Genomic DNA, 19,029 nt, shown 5'->3' on the forward strand with positions numbered 1-19,029 from the left:
TGACCTAGCCACATGAACAAAAATATAAACTTTGTTTAAATGTATCCAGGGAGAGATAGCTCATGACAGAATAGTGGTTAGAAACACAAACTCAAACCATTTTTCAATCCAAAGTGCTGATGGACAAGGACACAGCACCACTGGAAGCCTCCTTGAGTCCGCGGGGAATGCATAAAGTCACAGGCACTTTGAGAATCAGTGCTGTTGTCTCCTAAAAAGCTTAACACGTTCTATTTGACCCAGCACTGTTAGTTCTAGGTATTAACCTAAGTTAAATAAAACATTTTGTCCAAGCTAAAAACCCTTTAAGAGACCTTTTACTGAAGATTTATTCCTATTTTCCCCAAATAGGAAACCACCCAATGTCCACTAACTGGTAACTTGATAGATAAATGATGTTTCTATTAAAATGGGTCACTATCAAGGGGTTGATATCCAGGATATACAAAATACTGGTTAAACTCCACAAGAAGAAAACATCCAACCCCATCCAAAAATGGGGCAATGAAATGAACAGAAACTTTCTCAAAGAAGAAATCCGAATGGCAAAAAAGCACATGAGAAAATGCTCTACATCATTAATCATCAGGGAGATGCAGATCAAAACCACAATGAGATACCATCTCACACCTCAGAGACTGGCCCACATTCAAAAGAACAAAAGCAACCGATGCTGGCGTGGATGTGGCGAGAAAGGGACACTCCTTCACTGTTGGTGGGAATGTCCACTGGTTCAGCCCTTCTGGAAAACAGTATGGACGATTCTCAAAAAATTAGAAATTGAGCTCCCATTTGACCCAGCAATACCACTCTTGGGAATATATCCCAGAGAGGCAAAAATGTATAGTCGAAGTGACATCTGCACTTGTTTGTTCATTGCAGCCCTCTTTACAATAGCCAGAAACTGGAAGAAACATGAATGCCCAAGAACAGATGACTGGTTAAAGAAACTTTGGTACATCTACACAATGGAGTACTATGTAGCTCTTAGAAAAGATGAAGTCATGAAATTTACATACAAGTGGTACAATATGGAAAGTATCATGCTAAGCGAAATGAGTCAGAAAGAGAGGGATAGACATAGAAAGATTGCATTCATCTGGGGGATATAAAGTAACAAAGTATGAGATTAATACCCAAGAATAGCTGAGATCAGCACCAGGAGGATTACTCCATAACTTAGAGGCCAGTCTGGTATCCTAGAGGAAAGGGCTATTCAGATAGAGAAGGGAGCACCAAATAAAGGATGTTTGGAGGATCCTCCCAGGAGGGGAGATGCATGTCGAAAGTAGACTATGGACTGAACATGTTTGCCACTCAATGCCTCTTTTGCAGACCACAACACCCAAAAGGAGAGAGAGAACACAGGGGATTGCCCTGCCACAGAGACGGGGGGATGGGGGGATGGGGGTGGGAGGGATATTATCCATGGTGGTGGAAAATGGGCACTGGTGGAGGGATGGGTATCTGATCATTGTATAATTGAAACCAAAGCACAAAAAATTGTAAACCTACAACTTTAAAAAAAATAAAATAAAATAAAGGGGAAAAAAAAAAATGGGTCACTATTCCACGTGGGAAGGACTGAGTATGACACAGATGCAATTTGAACTCCTTACACTAACTAAAAGAAGCCAGGCTTGAGAGGTGGCAGGCTGCATGATCCACCTGGACGTCATTCTGGAAAAGGCAAAACCAGAAGTGAAAGAGAAAAGCCAATGGTTTCTGGGACTGGGGTTGACTGAAAAAAAAAAAAGGTTGAGGGAAATTTGGCGGATGGAGGAGGGTTGATAGATGTTTTCTATATCAATCTACTTTATATGTTGCTTGTGGTGTAATGTGGTTCTTTCAATGTGTGAATTTGTCAAAATTCATAGCCCCATATAAGAGAATTTATGTGTGTGTGAATGAATCTAAGAAAAAACAATCATCTATGGCCACCAAAAGGTAAATCAGAGTTGAAAATGACTATATACTGTTCCTTAGTAGCTAAAGAGAGGAACAATAACCAATTGCCTCCCTATCTCTAGACAAAAACAGGCGAACTTCCCTGCCAACTAGATCAGGGAGGGAGTTAGAGGTTAGAAACTTGTTGGCTGAACTTGAAGACAAGTCCACAACCATCCAATGATTCGAAGAAGGGAAGGGCTTTTTAAAAAAAAATTATTGAATCACTGTGAGAAAGTTACAAGCTTTCATGTTTGAGTTACAATCACACATTGATCAAACACCTATCCCTCTACCCGTGCACATTCCCCACCACCAATCTCCCCAATAGACCCCCCCCCTCCTTAACCTCCCCCCCACCTCCATGGCAGACAATATTCCCCATACTCTCTCTCTACTTTTGGGAATTATGGGCTGTTTTACTGGGTAAAACATTGACTTCCCACTGCTACAACACGAGGCATTGACACGAGGCATTGACACAGTTACCAGAATTCTCTCCCAACTGTGGACTTTGCCAGAAGACCTTGATAGGTTTTTTAGGGGGCCGAACAAAAGAGTGGGCAGATTGAGGGCAGGTTTTGAAAATCAGTGGTGTGTTGGGTGCCAGTGAACACGCCATTGTCCTTATACAAAACAGTAAGGTAGACAACATGAATATTCTAGAGTCATGTTAAAGACACGTTGCCACAGAGACTAACACGAGGTACCTTCAACCAGCATCTGGCAGCTGAAAGCTGCACTGGGGGCAGGGGGGTATGCACTTCCCACATGGTGGGAGGTGCCACATTACCAGTTTCTGGGGTTATTGCTCATTCTGCCCCCCGGAGGCTTGGGTATTAAAATCCCTGAGCCCCAAACAGCCCAGAGCTTTCCATAAGTGGTTTGCTAAGTCTCACCTTTGTCCAGACATTCCTCTTTTTTTTTTTTTTTTTTTTTTTGCTTTTTGGGTCACACCTGGTGATGCACAGGAGTTACTCCTGGTTCATGCACTCAGGAATTACTCCTGGCGGTGCTCGGGGGATCATATGGGATGCTGGGAATCGAACCTAGGTCGGCTGCGCGCAAGGCAAAAGCCCTAGCCGCTGTGCTATTGCTCCAGCCCTTGGACATTCCTCTTTTTAACAAACATACAGTGCTATGGAGTGTCTGGAATTGACTGGCTAGTGTTTCCTGCTGCCACCCCGACTCCTCATTTTGCATAGTGTGGTCTTGTACCCCTGACCTTAGAATGGGACCAAATGTGGAAAGCTCAGGAAGAGTGACACTGAAGCCACTCAAGGTGCTACTCGAAGCCCCTTCATTCCATACACACCATGCTCGCCCAACTCTGAGGCAGCAGCCCCACAGAGCATCACACATGTAGAATCTTCCCTTGGTTCTCCACCCTCTGCATCAGGGCAGGCCTTCCAGCTGGGCTGTGGAAGCCCAAGGGAACAGACAAGGAGCTGTGCAAACCAGCCACCATGCCCTCCAACCAGAGCAGGACAAAAGTACCTTAGTGACTGGCAGGAGCTTCTACAAATGTTCGTGCCTCCTGGGACTCCTTTCAAATTTGTTCCTTTTACCACATTAAAGGTTTTATCAACTCTCATAGCAACCAGGTTATTGTTTCTGTATCAGGAGGGCCCCCTGCATGAGGCAAAGCCTGACCCCATGGATGAGGGGGACCCAGACTCTGCTCCTGGCAAGGACACCCCCCGACACCCAGCAGGGCCATACGGGCCACCCCAGGAGCCTCCCTCGGCAGCTGTCACACACACTTGCCAGTGTGGGCACCTGAGTCACTGCGCTGACATTTTCCTGGCTGGATGTGACCTCGGGATCTGACTGGTTTGTCTGACACCTGCTGTGAACAGTAACGAGTCAGGCTGCAAAGCCGAAAACCACTTTAACATGGCAGAGGATGCTTAAGACCTCATTCTGGTGGCTCGGTCATTAATTTGTTGATATCCCAATCTCTGTTCCGTTTTGGAAAAAAAAATCTCTCTATTTCAATTATTTTCTCCCTGCTTGTTGGCTTACGTCACTGCCGCTGTTACCTCTAATCATTAACACATTTGTCTGGGAAGTTCCATGCCCCTGATCTTACAGAGAAGTCAATGTAGACAGAGAAACACACACACACATATACGTGTGTATATTTACATATATGTGTATGTATGTATATTTATATATATATTCAATTTACTATATATTTATGTTTTAGTGGAAGGAGAGGGAAGAGGAGGAGGGCCAGGTTCGCAAGTTAATTTATTTAGTCTTTTTCTTCCCTATTAGGGACTTCACCTGGCAGTGCTCAGGAACTATTTCTAGTTCTATGCCAGGAATGACCCCTAGTGATGGTCAGGGGACACAGGTTGTGGTGCTGGGTATCAAAACCAGAGCCAGCCCCATGTACTCACTCCCACCCCAATTTAATTAGTCATTTAAAAATTGCATCCAGCTAAAAGGTATGGTCAAAATAGATAATGGGGAGCTGGGGATGGGACACAGTATGTCAAGAAAGTAAGCCCCTAGCTGGGTAACTCCCTCTTCAATGCCATGGATATCCCTGGATGAAGGGAAGCCTCTCTTTAAGCTCTCACCTAAGCTGAGAAAGATGCAGGCCAGCAGGGTTCTCACCCAGCAGCACGTTGCCATGGGCAGAGAAATACAAAAGCTGAGAAGACAGGTCGCTGCTAGGGACAGCTCAAGAGAGGCAGACCCTAGCACAGGAATGCAGGTGACAGTTTCAGCTGCAGATTTCAGACTGGGAACGTGTAAACTAGACAGAGACCAGCACAAGGACAGGATGAGTCCACTGTATGCTGGAGGTGTATAGAGTGTACAAGGGTAGGACCAGTATGTTGTAATTTGGGCCAGGCACGGGGGAACGGGATGAGTGACATCGTGTCACTGGTAAACGGAGAAGCCTGAACCTGGAAAGGACTGGGACTCACCAACTGAAACTGCAATAAATTACAACATATTTTTTTGTTACTTCCTTTATTGGGGCAGGGGCATGCCTGGCAGCATTCAAAGCTTACACCTGCTCTGTGTTCATGGGTCACTCCTGGCCATGCTTAAGGAACAAAATATGGTGCCACAATTGAATTCAGGTCAGCTGCACACACACCAAGCACCTTACCTGCTGCACCATTTCTCTGACCCTACACTATAATTTCCTTTATTCACTTATAAATGGTTGGACATCAAGAGTATCGTGCTGAGAGAAATGAGTCAGGAGAGAGACAGGCATAGAATGGTTGAACTCATTTGTGGGATATAAAAAAAATATGATACCAATACCCAAGGATGGGCTCAGTAGGGCGTTTGCCTTGCACGCCACTGACCCAGGTTTGATTCCTCCGTCCCTCTCAGAGAGTCCGGCAAGCTACCGAGAGTATCCCGCCTGCACAGCAGGGCCTGGCAAGTTCCCCATGGCATATTCGATATGCCAAAAACGGTAACAGTAAGTCTCACAATGGAGACATTACTGCTGCCTGCTCGAGCAAATCGATAAACAATGGGAGGTCAGTGCTACACTGCAGTGCTACCCAAGGACAGTAGAAACAAGGGCCAGGAGGATTGTCCACAATTGGAAGGCTGCCTAAAGTGCGGAGGGAGAGGGCAGTTGAGATAGAGAAGGGATTATTATGACAAAGATAGATAGAAGTGATCGCTGTGGATAAGAACTGTGTGCTGAAAATAGACAAAGGATCAAATGTTATACTTTTCAAACATTATAACCTTTCAGTATCTGTACTGCAAACTATAATAATGTCCAAAAGGGGGAAAAGGGGAAGGGAGGAAGGGAGGGAAAGAGAGAGAGAGGGGGAGAGAGTGAGAGAGAGAGAGAGAAAGAGGGAGAGAGGGAGGGAGGGAGTATGGGAGGGAGGGAGAGAGAGAGGGTGAGAGAGAGAGAGAGAGAGACAGAGAGAGAGAGACTGCCATAGAGACAGGCTGGGGACAGGTGGTGGGAAGGAAACTTGGGACATTGGTGGTTGGAAATGCACTCTGGTGGATGGATGGGTATTGGAACATTGTATGCCTGAAACCTGACCTTGAACAGCTTTGTAACTGTGTATCTCATGGTGATTAAAATAAACAAACAAGCAAACAAACCCCCCCTTATAACTTCTTAAGCATCTGAACTCTGAATGCGAATCTTCCCTACAACACACAAGGACCCAGGAATTTGGGAATAAACCCACTTTTATGGTCACAATTTAATTTTATGTGATCCTACCTGTATTACCATTGTTGAGATTAAAAACCCTTTCAATATCATGAAAGTGTTCAGAGGGGTAATAAAAAAATACCACATGGGAATTGATGCTCTATAATTCTAAAGCTACTCAAACACCAAGTACTTTAAGCAGATTATGTATCAGTTCATGTTTTCAAACATGAGTTCAGCCATGACTCTTGGATCCCATCCTTTCATTTTCAGTGTCCTCCCCTTGACTCCCCTCCATCTCTTGTTTTCCAGTCTGTATTCCTTCTATTTCCTTCCAAGGCTCTCAGCTTCTGTCTCTTTTGAACAATTTCTGAAATACACGTCTTATGCTAGGCATGCTGGGTTAAAGAATGACACTCGGCAGCCAAGGCACAGACACTAGCCTCTTTCTGAAGGAGCTCCCAACCCATACCCAATTCTGGTTCTTCTTTGCAACTAACAAACCTTTCTTCCATATGGAAAGTGTTTGTGGAGACTATTTCATAAGTAAAATCCACTCAAGGAACAACCCTTACATTTATACTGACCTTGAAACCAGACCAACTCACTCTTCTGTGGATACTCTTAAGTAAGCATGTTTTTACATGAAAAGCTCTTAGATATCCTTATGGTTGGCAAGGATTGCATGGCCATTTACCACAGGTTAAATTTCATGCAGCCCTCTTCCAATCTCCTAGGCTCCCTTCATTTGCCACCTAGAGAATGTATTTTGTTCTAAGCCAGCCTGCCTTCCTTCCTTCCTTCCTTCCTTCCTTCCTTCCTTCCTTCCTTCCTTCCTTCCTTCCTCCCTCCCTCCCTCCCTCCCTCCCTCCCTTCCTCCCTCCCTCCCTCCTTCCCTTCCTCCCTCACATCCTGCTTTCCTGCCTTCCCTTCCTTCCTGCCTTTTCTCCAGAGTCGACCTTGGCAAGTACTATTATTATTTTCCTTTCCTTAGAATATAATGTTTCCCTTGATATTTCTTCTCAACTTTCTCCTCGACTTTTCCTGCCAAATGGCTACCATTTCCCATCCATTTTATGCACCCTATCCCCCTCCCTGTCCCACACTCCCTCTCTCTTGAAACAAACAGGTACCTGCTGCATGCCTTGCATGGTTTGCTGCAAAAACTGGAGCTGCTGGTCCTTGGTAAGGTTCTCTTCTGTTCGGAAAAGCTGCTCTTTTTCTTGTTTCAGTAGCTCCACTTCATTCCTGTAGGCATCCAGCTGCCAACGGAGACTGTCATTCTCCTCTTTGAGAGCATAAGCCTGAGCAGCCAGGGCTGGGGGAGAAACACAACAGGTGCCCTCAAGTTAACTTTCTGCTTAGAGTGAGGGGAACGGGGTCTCTTACCCATATGTTTCATGTTCAGGCCAGCTCAAAACTAGACTAGAAATGCTTTGGCCCAGAGCTCATCTTTCTTTCTTATCTTAGGCACAAACATTGTTTATGGGCACAGGATTAATTCCTGTGCAATTCTTGTCTCTTGACCTCTCCTCAGTGTTAAGCAGGCTCTCAGAAATGAGTACTTGTTGTTTGTTGATGACAGAATTCAGACCACAATCACATCTTCCATCTGATGGTCCTCTCCCCTTCTGCAGGACTGCTTAGCTCCTCAGAGTGCCAATTTCTATCCTTTCCACAGGGTGAGGCAGGCAGCAGCAGCCCCAGGGAACGTGGATTTACATGCACACCATTCCTCCTTGCTCTACTGCTGGGACAAATTGCACAGATTGTTTTTTCTAACTCCGATCAGAAGACTAACCTAGTTCCATCTGTTTCAGCAACAGATGAGAACTCTTTTTTTCCCCCGCAAGGCTGAATGGTTACTCTAACACTGTTTCCTAAAACCTGAAATTTTCTGTGTACAGATTCAGACTTTATGCACATCTTCATCTCACTGAGAAAAATCGAAGCTCCGAAAGTCGGGTCTCATGCATCTCAAGGCTTCAGAAAGGACAGAAAACAGGAGCTGGGGAGATTGAGCATCTGGCCTGGGAATTCCTGGTGCCACATGGCCCCTCAGCATGCTGGAGTGAATGGCTCTAGTGGTGCCAAGCAACACAGGGTCCAAGCAGCATCTCTGGCCTTAGCACCATTGGCCTGGTTGGTTGAGTATCACTGGGAGTGACTCCTGAGCTCCTTGAGGACCACTTGGTAACAGAAACTCCACCCCCACACCCCCTGCACCATTACCAAAACAACAACAACTAACCAAAAACCACAAAGCACAAAAAAAGAAAAAAAATAAGATTGAAACAATTGGTACTGAGTAAAAGGGAAGAGTGAATGGCACAGATCAAAATGAAGACAGAAATTCCTTTTCTTGGTGTACAGATTACTGATTAGCAGTTGCCCCAGGAACAACGTGTGGAGGGCTCCCCATTATAACAGATACTGATGCACTGAGAGACAAAGGGACTCACACGATTCCCCTGGACTAGCCATTGCCTTGCGTACTGTTCTCTCCCTCTCTACAAGGAGCAGAGTGAGGCACAGAGGATGGAGGGGGAAGGGCTGGGCCACAGATCAAGAGCACCAGCAGCCCTCAGAGCCTGGCTGCTGACTCAAGTCTGAGCTCTCGGTCCCTGGTCCGGTGAGCTGGTTTGGACGCACCCAGTTGTTCTTTTAATTTTATTTTCTGGGCCATATCTGGAAGTGCTCAGGATGTACTCTTGGCTCAGTGCTCAAGGATCACAGCTGATGGTGCTCAGGAGATCATCTGCCGTGCCAGGGGTCAAATAGGGATCTGCCACTTTGACAGAAACAAAAGTGCCAGGCAAGTACTTTAACCCTTGTACTATCTCTCTGGGCCACAGATGTACCCTTTTATCAGACTGCTCTGATACACCAGACCCAAGTTCCCCACCTTAACTCTACCACTAATTTCTAAAAAATCATTCTGCCCCCACCACCCACCCATGGGAAAGCCATTCTTTCCTTTACTAAGCAAGAAAAACTTGAGCAGCTGCCAAAGGTGGGTTTCCAGCACTTTTTTAGTGGTTCAGGCTTAGGTGTGTAAGACTGGGGTGCGCAGCCCACTAGATGACTCACTGGCTCTCCAAGCATGCCCCCACTCTTCACTCCAATCATAGAGTGGATCTAAGTCAGGCTCAGAGGTTCTACCTGCGCAGCACAGAGCAATGATGATGATTCTTTGCTGAGAGGTGCTTTGAGACCCTGGCAAAGCCTCTCCTCAAATATCAAACATCAAATTATGTTAATAATAGCTTTACAGTTGAGTGTTTTGTGCTCTTCTACTTTGGAAAATGGCAATCTATGTATTGTACACACGGCAATACTAATCAAATAGAACATGCAATTAGCTGGAAAATTCCCTACCTCAAACCATTAGGGATCAATTAGTCAACAAGCATTGTCTGTGCCCAGGCCTGTCTGGGCACTTGAAACATAAAAAGGGAAATGGAATATGTCTTCTTTTGAGGAGATTATAATATAATAGAAACAGCACATCTGAAAGGAAACCAATTCATATGAAGGAAGAGAGAACAGTCTTGCTGCCTGGCATAAAATAGGTGCTCTGTGAATGTTGGTTGAATGAATAAACGAATGAGTCACTTAGTATTGATGTATATGCCAAGGGAATAAATCCTAAGAGTTAACAGGAGAGAAAATTTGGACTGGAATATAGAAAAAGGGCTCTGTCGGGGATATGATAAAAATAAATAAATAAAAATAAAAAATAAAATAAAATAAAACACGGAGAGCTGGGACTATTCCAGTCATGGCAACAGTATAAGCAAAAACCCAGAGATGAAACTAGATATTGGGCTGGAGAAATAGTACCGGGATAAGGGAGACCCTACTTTGATCCCCAGCTTCGCCTATGGTACTCTGAGCCCTGCCATATGTGATCATTGTGCACAGAGCCAGGAGTAAGTCCTGAGAACAGTCACATGTGGTCCCAAAACTAAAACAGCAATAACAAAAAAGCAAAACCAAAAAAAAAAAAACAAGTGAAGAAAGAATGGCTGGACAGGAAAGGCAGGAGATTGAAAGCATTGTGAGAAAGTTGAGTTGTACCAGTGGATGAGACAGATGGAGGCTCAGAAGTCAGGGCAGAGTCAGGGCAGAGTCGGGCTTGATGGGGCGGCCAATTGAGAACTATTGAAGGTGCTTGGGCAGCAGGCGGACATGATGAAATTGGAGATTTAGGAAGATGAGTTTGGCAATGGTGCGTGGAATGAACTGGAGGCAGAAGAGAATGAATAAAGGAAATTTTATTGGGTGGATATGTCTGTGCAAAACCAAGGAGCGGCCAATTTTCATTTTCAGGGACTTACTCATATCATCAGAAATGACCCAGGGTGCACCCAGGAGACAAGAGCGAGGATTGTTTTTTAACATTGTGTCGCCAAACTTTAGTGTTTGTCCACACCCCAAGGGAGCAACTTCTGACAACTCAGTTTACCAATTTATAAGAAAATGGTTATGAGGCATCCTTTGAGAGAGGGATGTTGTAATAGGGCAAAATTACAGAAAATGCAAATGATGAAAAAAGTGTTGGCACTACATAAGCACATTACTACATTTAGTAGCATTCAAAGACACTTAAGTCATTTCCTTAGGAAGCTCTATTTGGCCCCTTCTCAATTCAGAGTGGCATTTTTATTATCATAACTGATAGCAGGTGTTTGTGAAGAAATCGATTAGTATGCAGGGATGGAAATTACATTTTCCAAATGAATTGCATAGTCTGCAAGATAGGCTGAAATCTGTGTAGCAAAATGCAAGCAGCTATAAAGCATGTGCCAGAAACATTATTTATATAAATTATCTGAACATAAATACATATAGGAGAGTGCACCATCAATTATTTTGGGGTCTATCTTATGAGCCTTTAGAAAGATACTGCTAACAGTTCTTAAGCTTGTCTATGCCAAGTGACCACTATTCCTGTCATACAGGATATAATGCTGCTTGCATTTCTGGAATATAAATGTGAGATATTACATATTATATTCATATATATGCCACAATTCTTAGTCCCCCTACCACTAAAAAAACTTCAATACCATAGCCAATCACATCAATGTTTTTATAATCGAGGCATATAACTGATTTACATTCCTGATTAAATGATTTCAAGCTTGATATCTTAAAAAGAAAATTTGGTTACTCATGTGGCAGCTATGTGGTTATTTTCTAAAGGGTGAGAAATGGTGTATTGACTCCATTTAACTTCAGGCCACCTGTTTATCAGCAAAACATTATTAGTCTCATGCTGTCACCCGAAATCCACCCTTTAGATAAAGCTTTTTGGAAGAGGCTAGACTAGGTTTATTGGATAAGGGTCCAAAAAGAAATGAAATACTAATAACTTATTTATATGTCATTTTTCAGTGTATTCAAACCTTAGGAACTTGAAAAGTCCACTCTATCAATTCTTTTATTTCTTTCTGGCACACTGTATTAGAGTTTTGAAAAATGGATAATCAAGCTTCCATGAAAAAATTTAGAAGTTGCACTAAAAATCCACTCTTTAAATAAGTACAAGGATTAAAAATAAACAGCATGCATCTTTCTGTAAGAATCCATGAAGAGTGCACTGGGTTTTAGTGAATGGAGTGTTTACTTAGGAGATGATACGTGGACCACCAATTTTTACTGAGAAAAAAAGAATACCATAAGACACTTTTTAAAATGGAAATGATTGTGAACATCATTAAGACTTTGTTTTAAAAATTTTTGGGAAACACCCTGCAATGCTTAGGCTGTAAACTCAGTAATTATTTCTGGCATTGAGGTATCATATGGGATGCTGGGGAGTTGAACCCAGGTTAGGTACAAGCAAGGCTCGTGCCCTACCCACTGTACTATCTCTCCTGTCCCTTACGATTTCTTTTGGGGACTTAAAACTACTGCTTGATTTAGTGCTGCCACATTATCACTAATTCTTTCACAACTATCCCCTATAGTCGTGTTCCATCCCCTATAGAACCACGGTTGGTTCTAGGCCATGCAGGAATCCATTTCTACATATTCAAGGCGTTAAAAAAGTGCTGTGACTTGAGATTTGGGGGTCTGAACAAAAATGAAGTAATGTTGAAATTACATATTACCAAAGTGATTCTCATCTGTGTAAACTGACCCAAAGATGAAACTGATCTGCAGAAGAAGCTTAAAGGCATTATAAGATCTCCTGATACCCTTTACTGGATTCTGTATAAACCATTGTTCTTCCTGTTAATTATGGTCAAAGTGACCTCTCAGTATCTCCTATGTTACCGTTTCCATGGAAACAGATAATGGCACACTTAATATCCTTAAGTAAATAATCTGGGAAAAATCGTGAAACACATCTCCTCCCCCTGACACCCGCCTGAGCCATTCTCTGAAAAAACAAAAAAAAAGTGCTATATGAAAAAAATGTAAGTTATTTTGGGTACCATCCCAGTAAGCTGACAGTTTGTTAATATCTTTATCATGTTCAGACAAGATGTAACTAAATAACAAAACACTTCAGCATACTGTTTCTAACAATATCTGAATTTCTCAAGAACAGGCATTGCGGTGCCTTCTGGGCGTTCCGTGTTTCACACTCTGCATGGTGATTTCTTTCTCGTGTTCCAAGAAAGTCTTCATGGAGACAATTTCCTCAGCAGAGACCCAGAAAGGTAGTGGTGTGGAGAGGCTCAGTGCCCTCGGAGGGCCTGAAGGCGTGGGAGAGACCCGCAGTGGGCAAGCTTGCCTGGAGACTGCGAACACTCTTCACCTGCTCCCCTGAATTCAGACTCGGCATGCAGAAGGTTAGGCTTGGAGCTGCTCCCCTGTGGCAGAGGCCAGCAGTGTGCCCAGCCTCCCGGAGCCTTTCTACTGAGGGTGAATACACTTTGAGGCCTGAGAAGGTGCTGCCACAGTTATTTGCTTGGTTCTTAGTGATGGAGTTGGTGCTGCTTCTGAACACTCCACATCTCTGCTGCCTCTTGCTGCAGGAAAGGGCCTGGTTCACTGAGCCACTGCATGAGGACAAGTGCCCAGCTATAAAGAACACCTTATTTTGGGGTTGGAGTGGTAGCACAGCGGGTAGGGTGTTTGCCTTGCATGCGGCCAACCTGGGTTCAATTTCCAGCATCCCATATGGTTCCCTGAGCACCACCAGGAGTCATTCCTGAGTGTAGAGCCAGGAGTAACCCCTGTGCATTGCTGGGTGTGGCCCAAAAGCAAAAAAAGAAAAAAAAATCTGCTTTTGTCTTTTTCTGTGTCTAAGAAAGAAACTTTGTGGGGTGACTGTTAAGCCACTGAAGATTTTCAAGTTTAATTATGTTTAATTATGGAACAGTTATTACTTGAACCCAGTGTTTTCCCAATGTTGTCCTACGTTGGAAGTTGGAATCTCCATGGAGGGCTGGGAGTGAGGTAGAGACAGAAAGTAGGGGTGGGGAGAGAGAGAGAGAGAGAGAGAGAGAGAGAGAGAGAGAGAGAGAGAGAGAGAGAGAGAGAGAGCGCTCAAAGTACGCAGGAGGCCTGGGTTTGATTTTGGCATTGCACAGCACAGTCCCCTAGCACTATCCGAAGTGTTCTGGGTAGACTTTGAGCACTGATGCTGATGTGGTTACCCTCTTAAAAAAATGAACAAGGAGGAGGCAAGAAGGAGGAGGAAGAGGAGGAGGAGGAGGAGGAGGAGGAGGAGGAGGAGGAAGTGGAGGAGGAGGAGGAGGAAGTGGAGGAGGAGGAGGAGGAAGTGGAGGAGGAGGAGGAGGAAGTGGAGGAGGAGGAGGAGGAAGTGGAGGAGGAGGAGGAGGATGATGAGGAGGAGAGACAGAATCTCATGCTGACACACAAACACTGCTGGGGCCCCGATTTGGCATGGCTATAAATGGTCTGAGAATCTGCACTGTAGCACTGTCCTCCCATTGTTCATCGATTTGCTCAAGCGGGCCCAGTAACATCTACATTGAGAAATTTGTTGTTACTGTGTTTGGCATATTGAATATGTTACGGGTAGCTTGCCAGGTTTTGCCATGTGGGCGAGAAACTCTCAGTAGCTTGCTGGGCTCTCCAAGAGGGGTGGAGGAATCGAACCCAGGTCAGCCAGGTCGGCCGCGTGCAACACAAAGACCCTGCTGCTGTGCTATCGCTCCAGCCCCTTCTCCAAATTCCCAGGCGGGGATGTGGCTAATTGGGGCTCAGGCTGCTCTCTGGCTCTCTGAGAATCACCGCTCAGACTCCTGCTTGTCTGTCCCCTGCTCCTGAACCCAGACTCTGGCTGCTTTGTTTGGACAAACCCTTCTGATGGCAACACAGTCTCGGCCTGTCACTCTGGTTTCAACCTGAGTGTGAGTGTTTTTTGAACACTAGCCCTGTGTTCTGCACCCGTGAAAGCAGACCCGTGTCAGCCCAGTGTCAAAGCCACGGGCACCTTCTTCATGGAGCAAGAGGGGGGCTATCAGTCAAAGAAACAGACTGCTAATTCCCCTCCGGAGCTGCCCCCAAATTCCAGCAGCAACTGCAGGGACATCAGAGCTGACAGCAATGGCACCAACCGTCCACAGCTTCCACGGGCCACACTGTGGAGGAAGCCTGTCATTTGCATAATTTCCTTTCCTCAAGCAAAGGCTCAATATGAAACTGTGGTTATTTCCCTATCTGGGATGGTGGGGCCGGGTTGAGAAACCACACTGCTGACCAGAGGTGCAGTTACATAGAGCAAGTATGACTCCAGACCTGGCCTCTATGTGACCGTGCCAGGGTGGCTCCAGTGTAGGGGTGGGGGAGGGAACTTGGGTGAGGGGTATGAGGAGAGGAGTCACTGTCTGCTGTCTGGGATCCTTTGTTCCTGGGCAGAGGTAACTCTTTTTTTGGGCTCTGCTAGAGGATTGGGGTGATGAAGAGAGGCTCTACTTTACAAGTGGGGAGGATTTTTATAGGTCTTCTGCAGAACACACTTGGGAATGTTCTGCCCTAACTGAAGGATGGACACAAACTATTTAAGGATCCCTCCAACTGTCCGAGTCTCTTCCTTCTCTAGTGACCAAGCTAAGAACCACACACCTGGGCGTCTATGCTGCCCTGTTAGGAGAGATGCTCCAAGACTCAGGCTGAGATCAGCTCTGTGCTTCTGTAGACCAGAACTAAGAGTTCTTGCTGCCTCCTCCTCCTCCTCCTCCTCCTCCTCCTCCTCTTCCTCCTCCTCCTCCTCCTCCTCCTCCTCCTCCTCCTCCTCCTCCTCCACCATCTGATCTCATCCTCGCTCTTTCCTTTTCTGTAAACAAATTTGGTCTTTGGACCACACCTGGCTGTGCTCAGGACTTATTTCAGATTCTGTGCTCAGGGATCACTCTTGGTGACACTGAGAGAACAACAGGTGTTGTGAGGGATGGAAACTGGGTTAGCTGTATGCTGGGCAGCGCCTTAACCCTTGTGCTACCTTTCTGGTCCTCATTCACTTTTCTAAGGGCCCAGTATCTTCTTTTGGAGTTAAGGGGTTTGGAAATATCTCTTTCCACAGAGCTTGGACCCCAGGGTCTACTCTGAATGGGCAGCAAAGGGTCTCAGACAAGGAGGCTCCCCATCTTCACAGGAGCAAATGAAAGCCCCCGGAATTTCAGGCTGATGTGTCCCCACAGGGCAGGTACCTAGCTGGTCAGACTGGGGAGGGGGCACCCTTCATCCTGCCTGTGAGCCTCCTCGGCAGAAGACAAACTGTCATTGTTGTGTTTCAACAGCACCTATATCGCCACCGAAGCAGAAATCTCCCTCAGACTGCTTACGGCAACTCCTTCTTCTCCATTTTTGCAGGATTATTATTATTACAACTTAGCATTGACATAACATTTTCTATTTGCCGTGTGTACTATAGACTGCACATTAGCTATGATTATCAGGGAGAGCAAAATGGGAGCACAATGCGGTGTCTATTTCCATCTTTGTGTGAGGGCAGCAGAATAAGGGTAATTTGGAACGCGCACGGAAGCCGAGCCTGTTATTAGAAAGGCTTAAGTGTGAGTCTGGAGGCACGCGTGGCAGCAGGAACTGGGGTGTGGGTCCCCAGGCCCTGTCTGCACACTGCATACCATTTTCCTGAGGTGGGGGGGGCATGTCAGAGACCATGATAATGAGGGGCCGCTTCCGGACTCTGGGTGCTACAGGGACCCCGTATCATGCTCACTGCTTTCCCACAGGTATCATCAAACTCCCATCCATCCCTCCACCACCCCTGCTGTCCTCCGAGGAAAAGAAGGGAAGAGATGCACACTTTTTCCAAGGGCAGGATAAGCCTGGCACTTGGGGGCACACTCTGCAGTGCTCAAGGCTTACTCCTGGCTCCATACTCAGGGATCACTCCTAGTGGCGTCAGAGAATCATATGTGGTGCTGGGGGTGGAACTGGGGTTGGCAAGTACCGTAATCCCTGTACTATCGCTCCAGCCCAAATCTGCCACTCAAAGCGTGCTTGAGGTGCTGGAGCAATAAATAGCACAGAGGGTAGGGCATTTGCCTTGCGTACGTCCAACCCGGGTTCGATTCCCAGCAACCCATATGGTCCCCCAAACACCACCAGGAGTAATTGCTGAGTGCATGAGCCAGAAGTAACCCTTGTGCATCGCCGGGTGGGACCCAAAAAGCAAAAAAAAAAAAAAAAAAAGACAAACAAAAAAAAAACCAAGGTGTGTTTGAGGGATTAGAGAGATAGGAAACAGGACAGGGACAGGGCTAGGGAACTTGCCTTGCATGTGGTCGATCCATATCCAACCCCTGGCACCAGAGTGGTAGTCCCTGGCACCACAGTGCTTGAGCAGCATCATATCTTCAGGATCTTGTATTACACTGTCGGCCCTGTCAGCCAGGAATGACTGGGATAGAACCTTGGGCCTCCTAGGCATGTCCCCAGTCAATAAGTAAGTTAAACGCTCTGCCTCTGTGCGGCTGTGCTGTCAGGATCTACAGGGCTTCCTCGGGTCTAGGGGAGCTCAGATGCAGGACGCCTGCTCCAGGCTAAGCAGGGAGGGCCTAGCAGGCCTGTAGGAGCTCCCCTGACTGGGGGTGAGGGCACTGTGGCAGAGAAAGTGGGGCAGGGCAGGGCCTCTGACAAGTGGAAGGAAAGCAGAAGCAGGTGCCTTGCAGAATGCAGATCCTGTTTGCAGAGGGTTCCTGCAAGGGGCAGAGCTGGGTCCATCGTGTGGGTCAGTGTGGGTCCATTGAGTCCTTCCAGCTCCCCTGACAACAGACTCACTGATAGGGCAGCCCTAACCCTCTTCTCCTTCTTTTTAGACTTCAGTTTTATTTTTTCCTAAGTCTCAAAATTTCCCTCATTTCCAATTCCTGGATACAAGGTTCTCCTCCCCTCTGTCTGAACAGCTTTAAAGATTCTCTTGTTTGTTTAAGAGCAATCAGTCTTAGTTTGACTGAGACAGGTGCTGAGGTGGCAGGAGTTTCAGGAATAGCAAGGCTTCTTGGTCATGCACAACACCCCCACACAGGCAGCCCCCTGAGAGGGGGCTCCACCACAGGGTTTTGCTCTGTGAAATCTCAGCCTCACTAGTAGAGAGAAACTTGGAACAGCCAAACAATTCTACCTCCGTTGAACAATCATTCCTCTCACATCTCCTGCCTGCAGTGGAAGGGCTGGCCTTCCTTTTCTCCCATCTCGTACCTTCCTTCCTTCCTTTCTTCCTTCCTTCCTTCCTTCCTTCCTTCCTTTCTTTCTTTCTTTCTTTCTTTCCTTTCCCCTCCCTCCCTCCCTCCCTCCCTCCCTTCTCTCTCTCTCCCTTCTCTCTCTCTCTCTCTTTCTTTCTTTCTTTCTTTCTTTCTTTCTTTCTTTCTTTCTTTCTTTCCTTCTTTCTTTTTTGTTTTCTTTCTTTCTTTTTTCTTCCTCTCTCCCTCCCTCCCTTCCCTCTCTCTTTCTTTCTTTCTTTCTTCCTTCTTTCTTTTTTGCTTTCTTTCTCTTTCTTTCTTTCTTTCTTCCTTCTTTCTTTTTTGCTTTCTTTTTCTTTCTTTCTTTCTTTCTTTCTTTCTTTCTTTCTTTCTTTCTTTCTTTCCTTTTCCCTCCTTCCCTCCCTCCCTCCCTCCCTCCCTTCCTTCCTTCCTTCCTTCCTTCCTTCCTTCCTTCCTTCCTTCCTTCCTTTTCTCTCTTTCTTCCTTCCTTCCTCCCTCTCTTTCTTTCTTTCTTTCTTTCTTTCTTTCTTTCTTTCTTTCTTTCTTTCTTTTTTGGGTCACGCCTGGGGATGCATAGGGGTTCAGGGGTTACTCCTGGCTCTGCACTCAGGAATTGCTCCTGGCAGTGCTCTGGGGACCGTATGGGAAGCTTGGAATGGAACCTGGGTCAGCTGCATGCAGGGCAAATGCCCTACCCGCTGTGCTATGGCTACAGCCCCAAGTACACTTTTCTTTAACCCAGAGATCACTTGTAATAAAGAAAGTTTCTTCCTTAATAAATGTGTTCCTCTGTTTCCACTAAGCTCACTACTCCACTCTCTCTGTATTTCTCTCCTGTTGTCCTGTCTCTTTGTCTCTCTCAGAACTTTGACCAAACAAACCTTTCACTTTGAAGCCTGATCTAAATGCCCGCCCAGCCCTAAGGCATGTTCTCAGCTCCAGGCTTTGTCCCACAAAATTTTACCTGTATAACATGAAATACTTGCAAGAACAGACATAGTTGAATAGAAGCCATTTCCCCCTGTTCTCTGTGCTATCTTTGCCTTGTGTCAGCCCTGGCTATTTAGTCTGCCAAGTGGGAATCAAGAGAGCTTGGTGAGGTAACTGTGCTTGGCTGCCTGGGAAGTCCTGATGCACTCCCTTCTGCAGCACCCACACCCCTATCCTCATCACCGCTAAAGCACACTGGACCAGTAGAATCCCTCTTTGCGCTGCATCTATGACAAAGATGAAATGACCCCCACTCTGGACCTGAGTAGCTTACAG

At 45.8% G+C, this 19,029-nt stretch overlaps 1 protein-coding gene across 2 annotated transcripts in view; it reads right to left on the bottom strand.

The window, feature by feature from the left end:
* Positions 1 to 19,029, bottom strand: part of ENOX1 (ecto-NOX disulfide-thiol exchanger 1) — a 470,609-nt gene that overhangs the window by 97,789 nt on the left and 353,791 nt on the right. For both annotated transcript variants that reach the window (XM_056109825.1, XM_056109824.1), the window contains exon 12: positions 7,243 to 7,427. In XM_056109825.1, coding sequence (XP_055965800.1) covers positions 7,243 to 7,427 — 185 coding nt within the window. The remainder of the gene's footprint in view (positions 1 to 7,242; positions 7,428 to 19,029) is intronic.

Source organism: Sorex fumeus, unplaced genomic scaffold (assembly GCF_029834395.1).
Source record: "Sorex fumeus unplaced genomic scaffold, SorFum_2.1 ptg000008l, whole genome shotgun sequence".
Lineage (NCBI taxonomy): Eukaryota > Metazoa > Chordata > Mammalia > Eulipotyphla > Soricidae > Sorex > Sorex fumeus.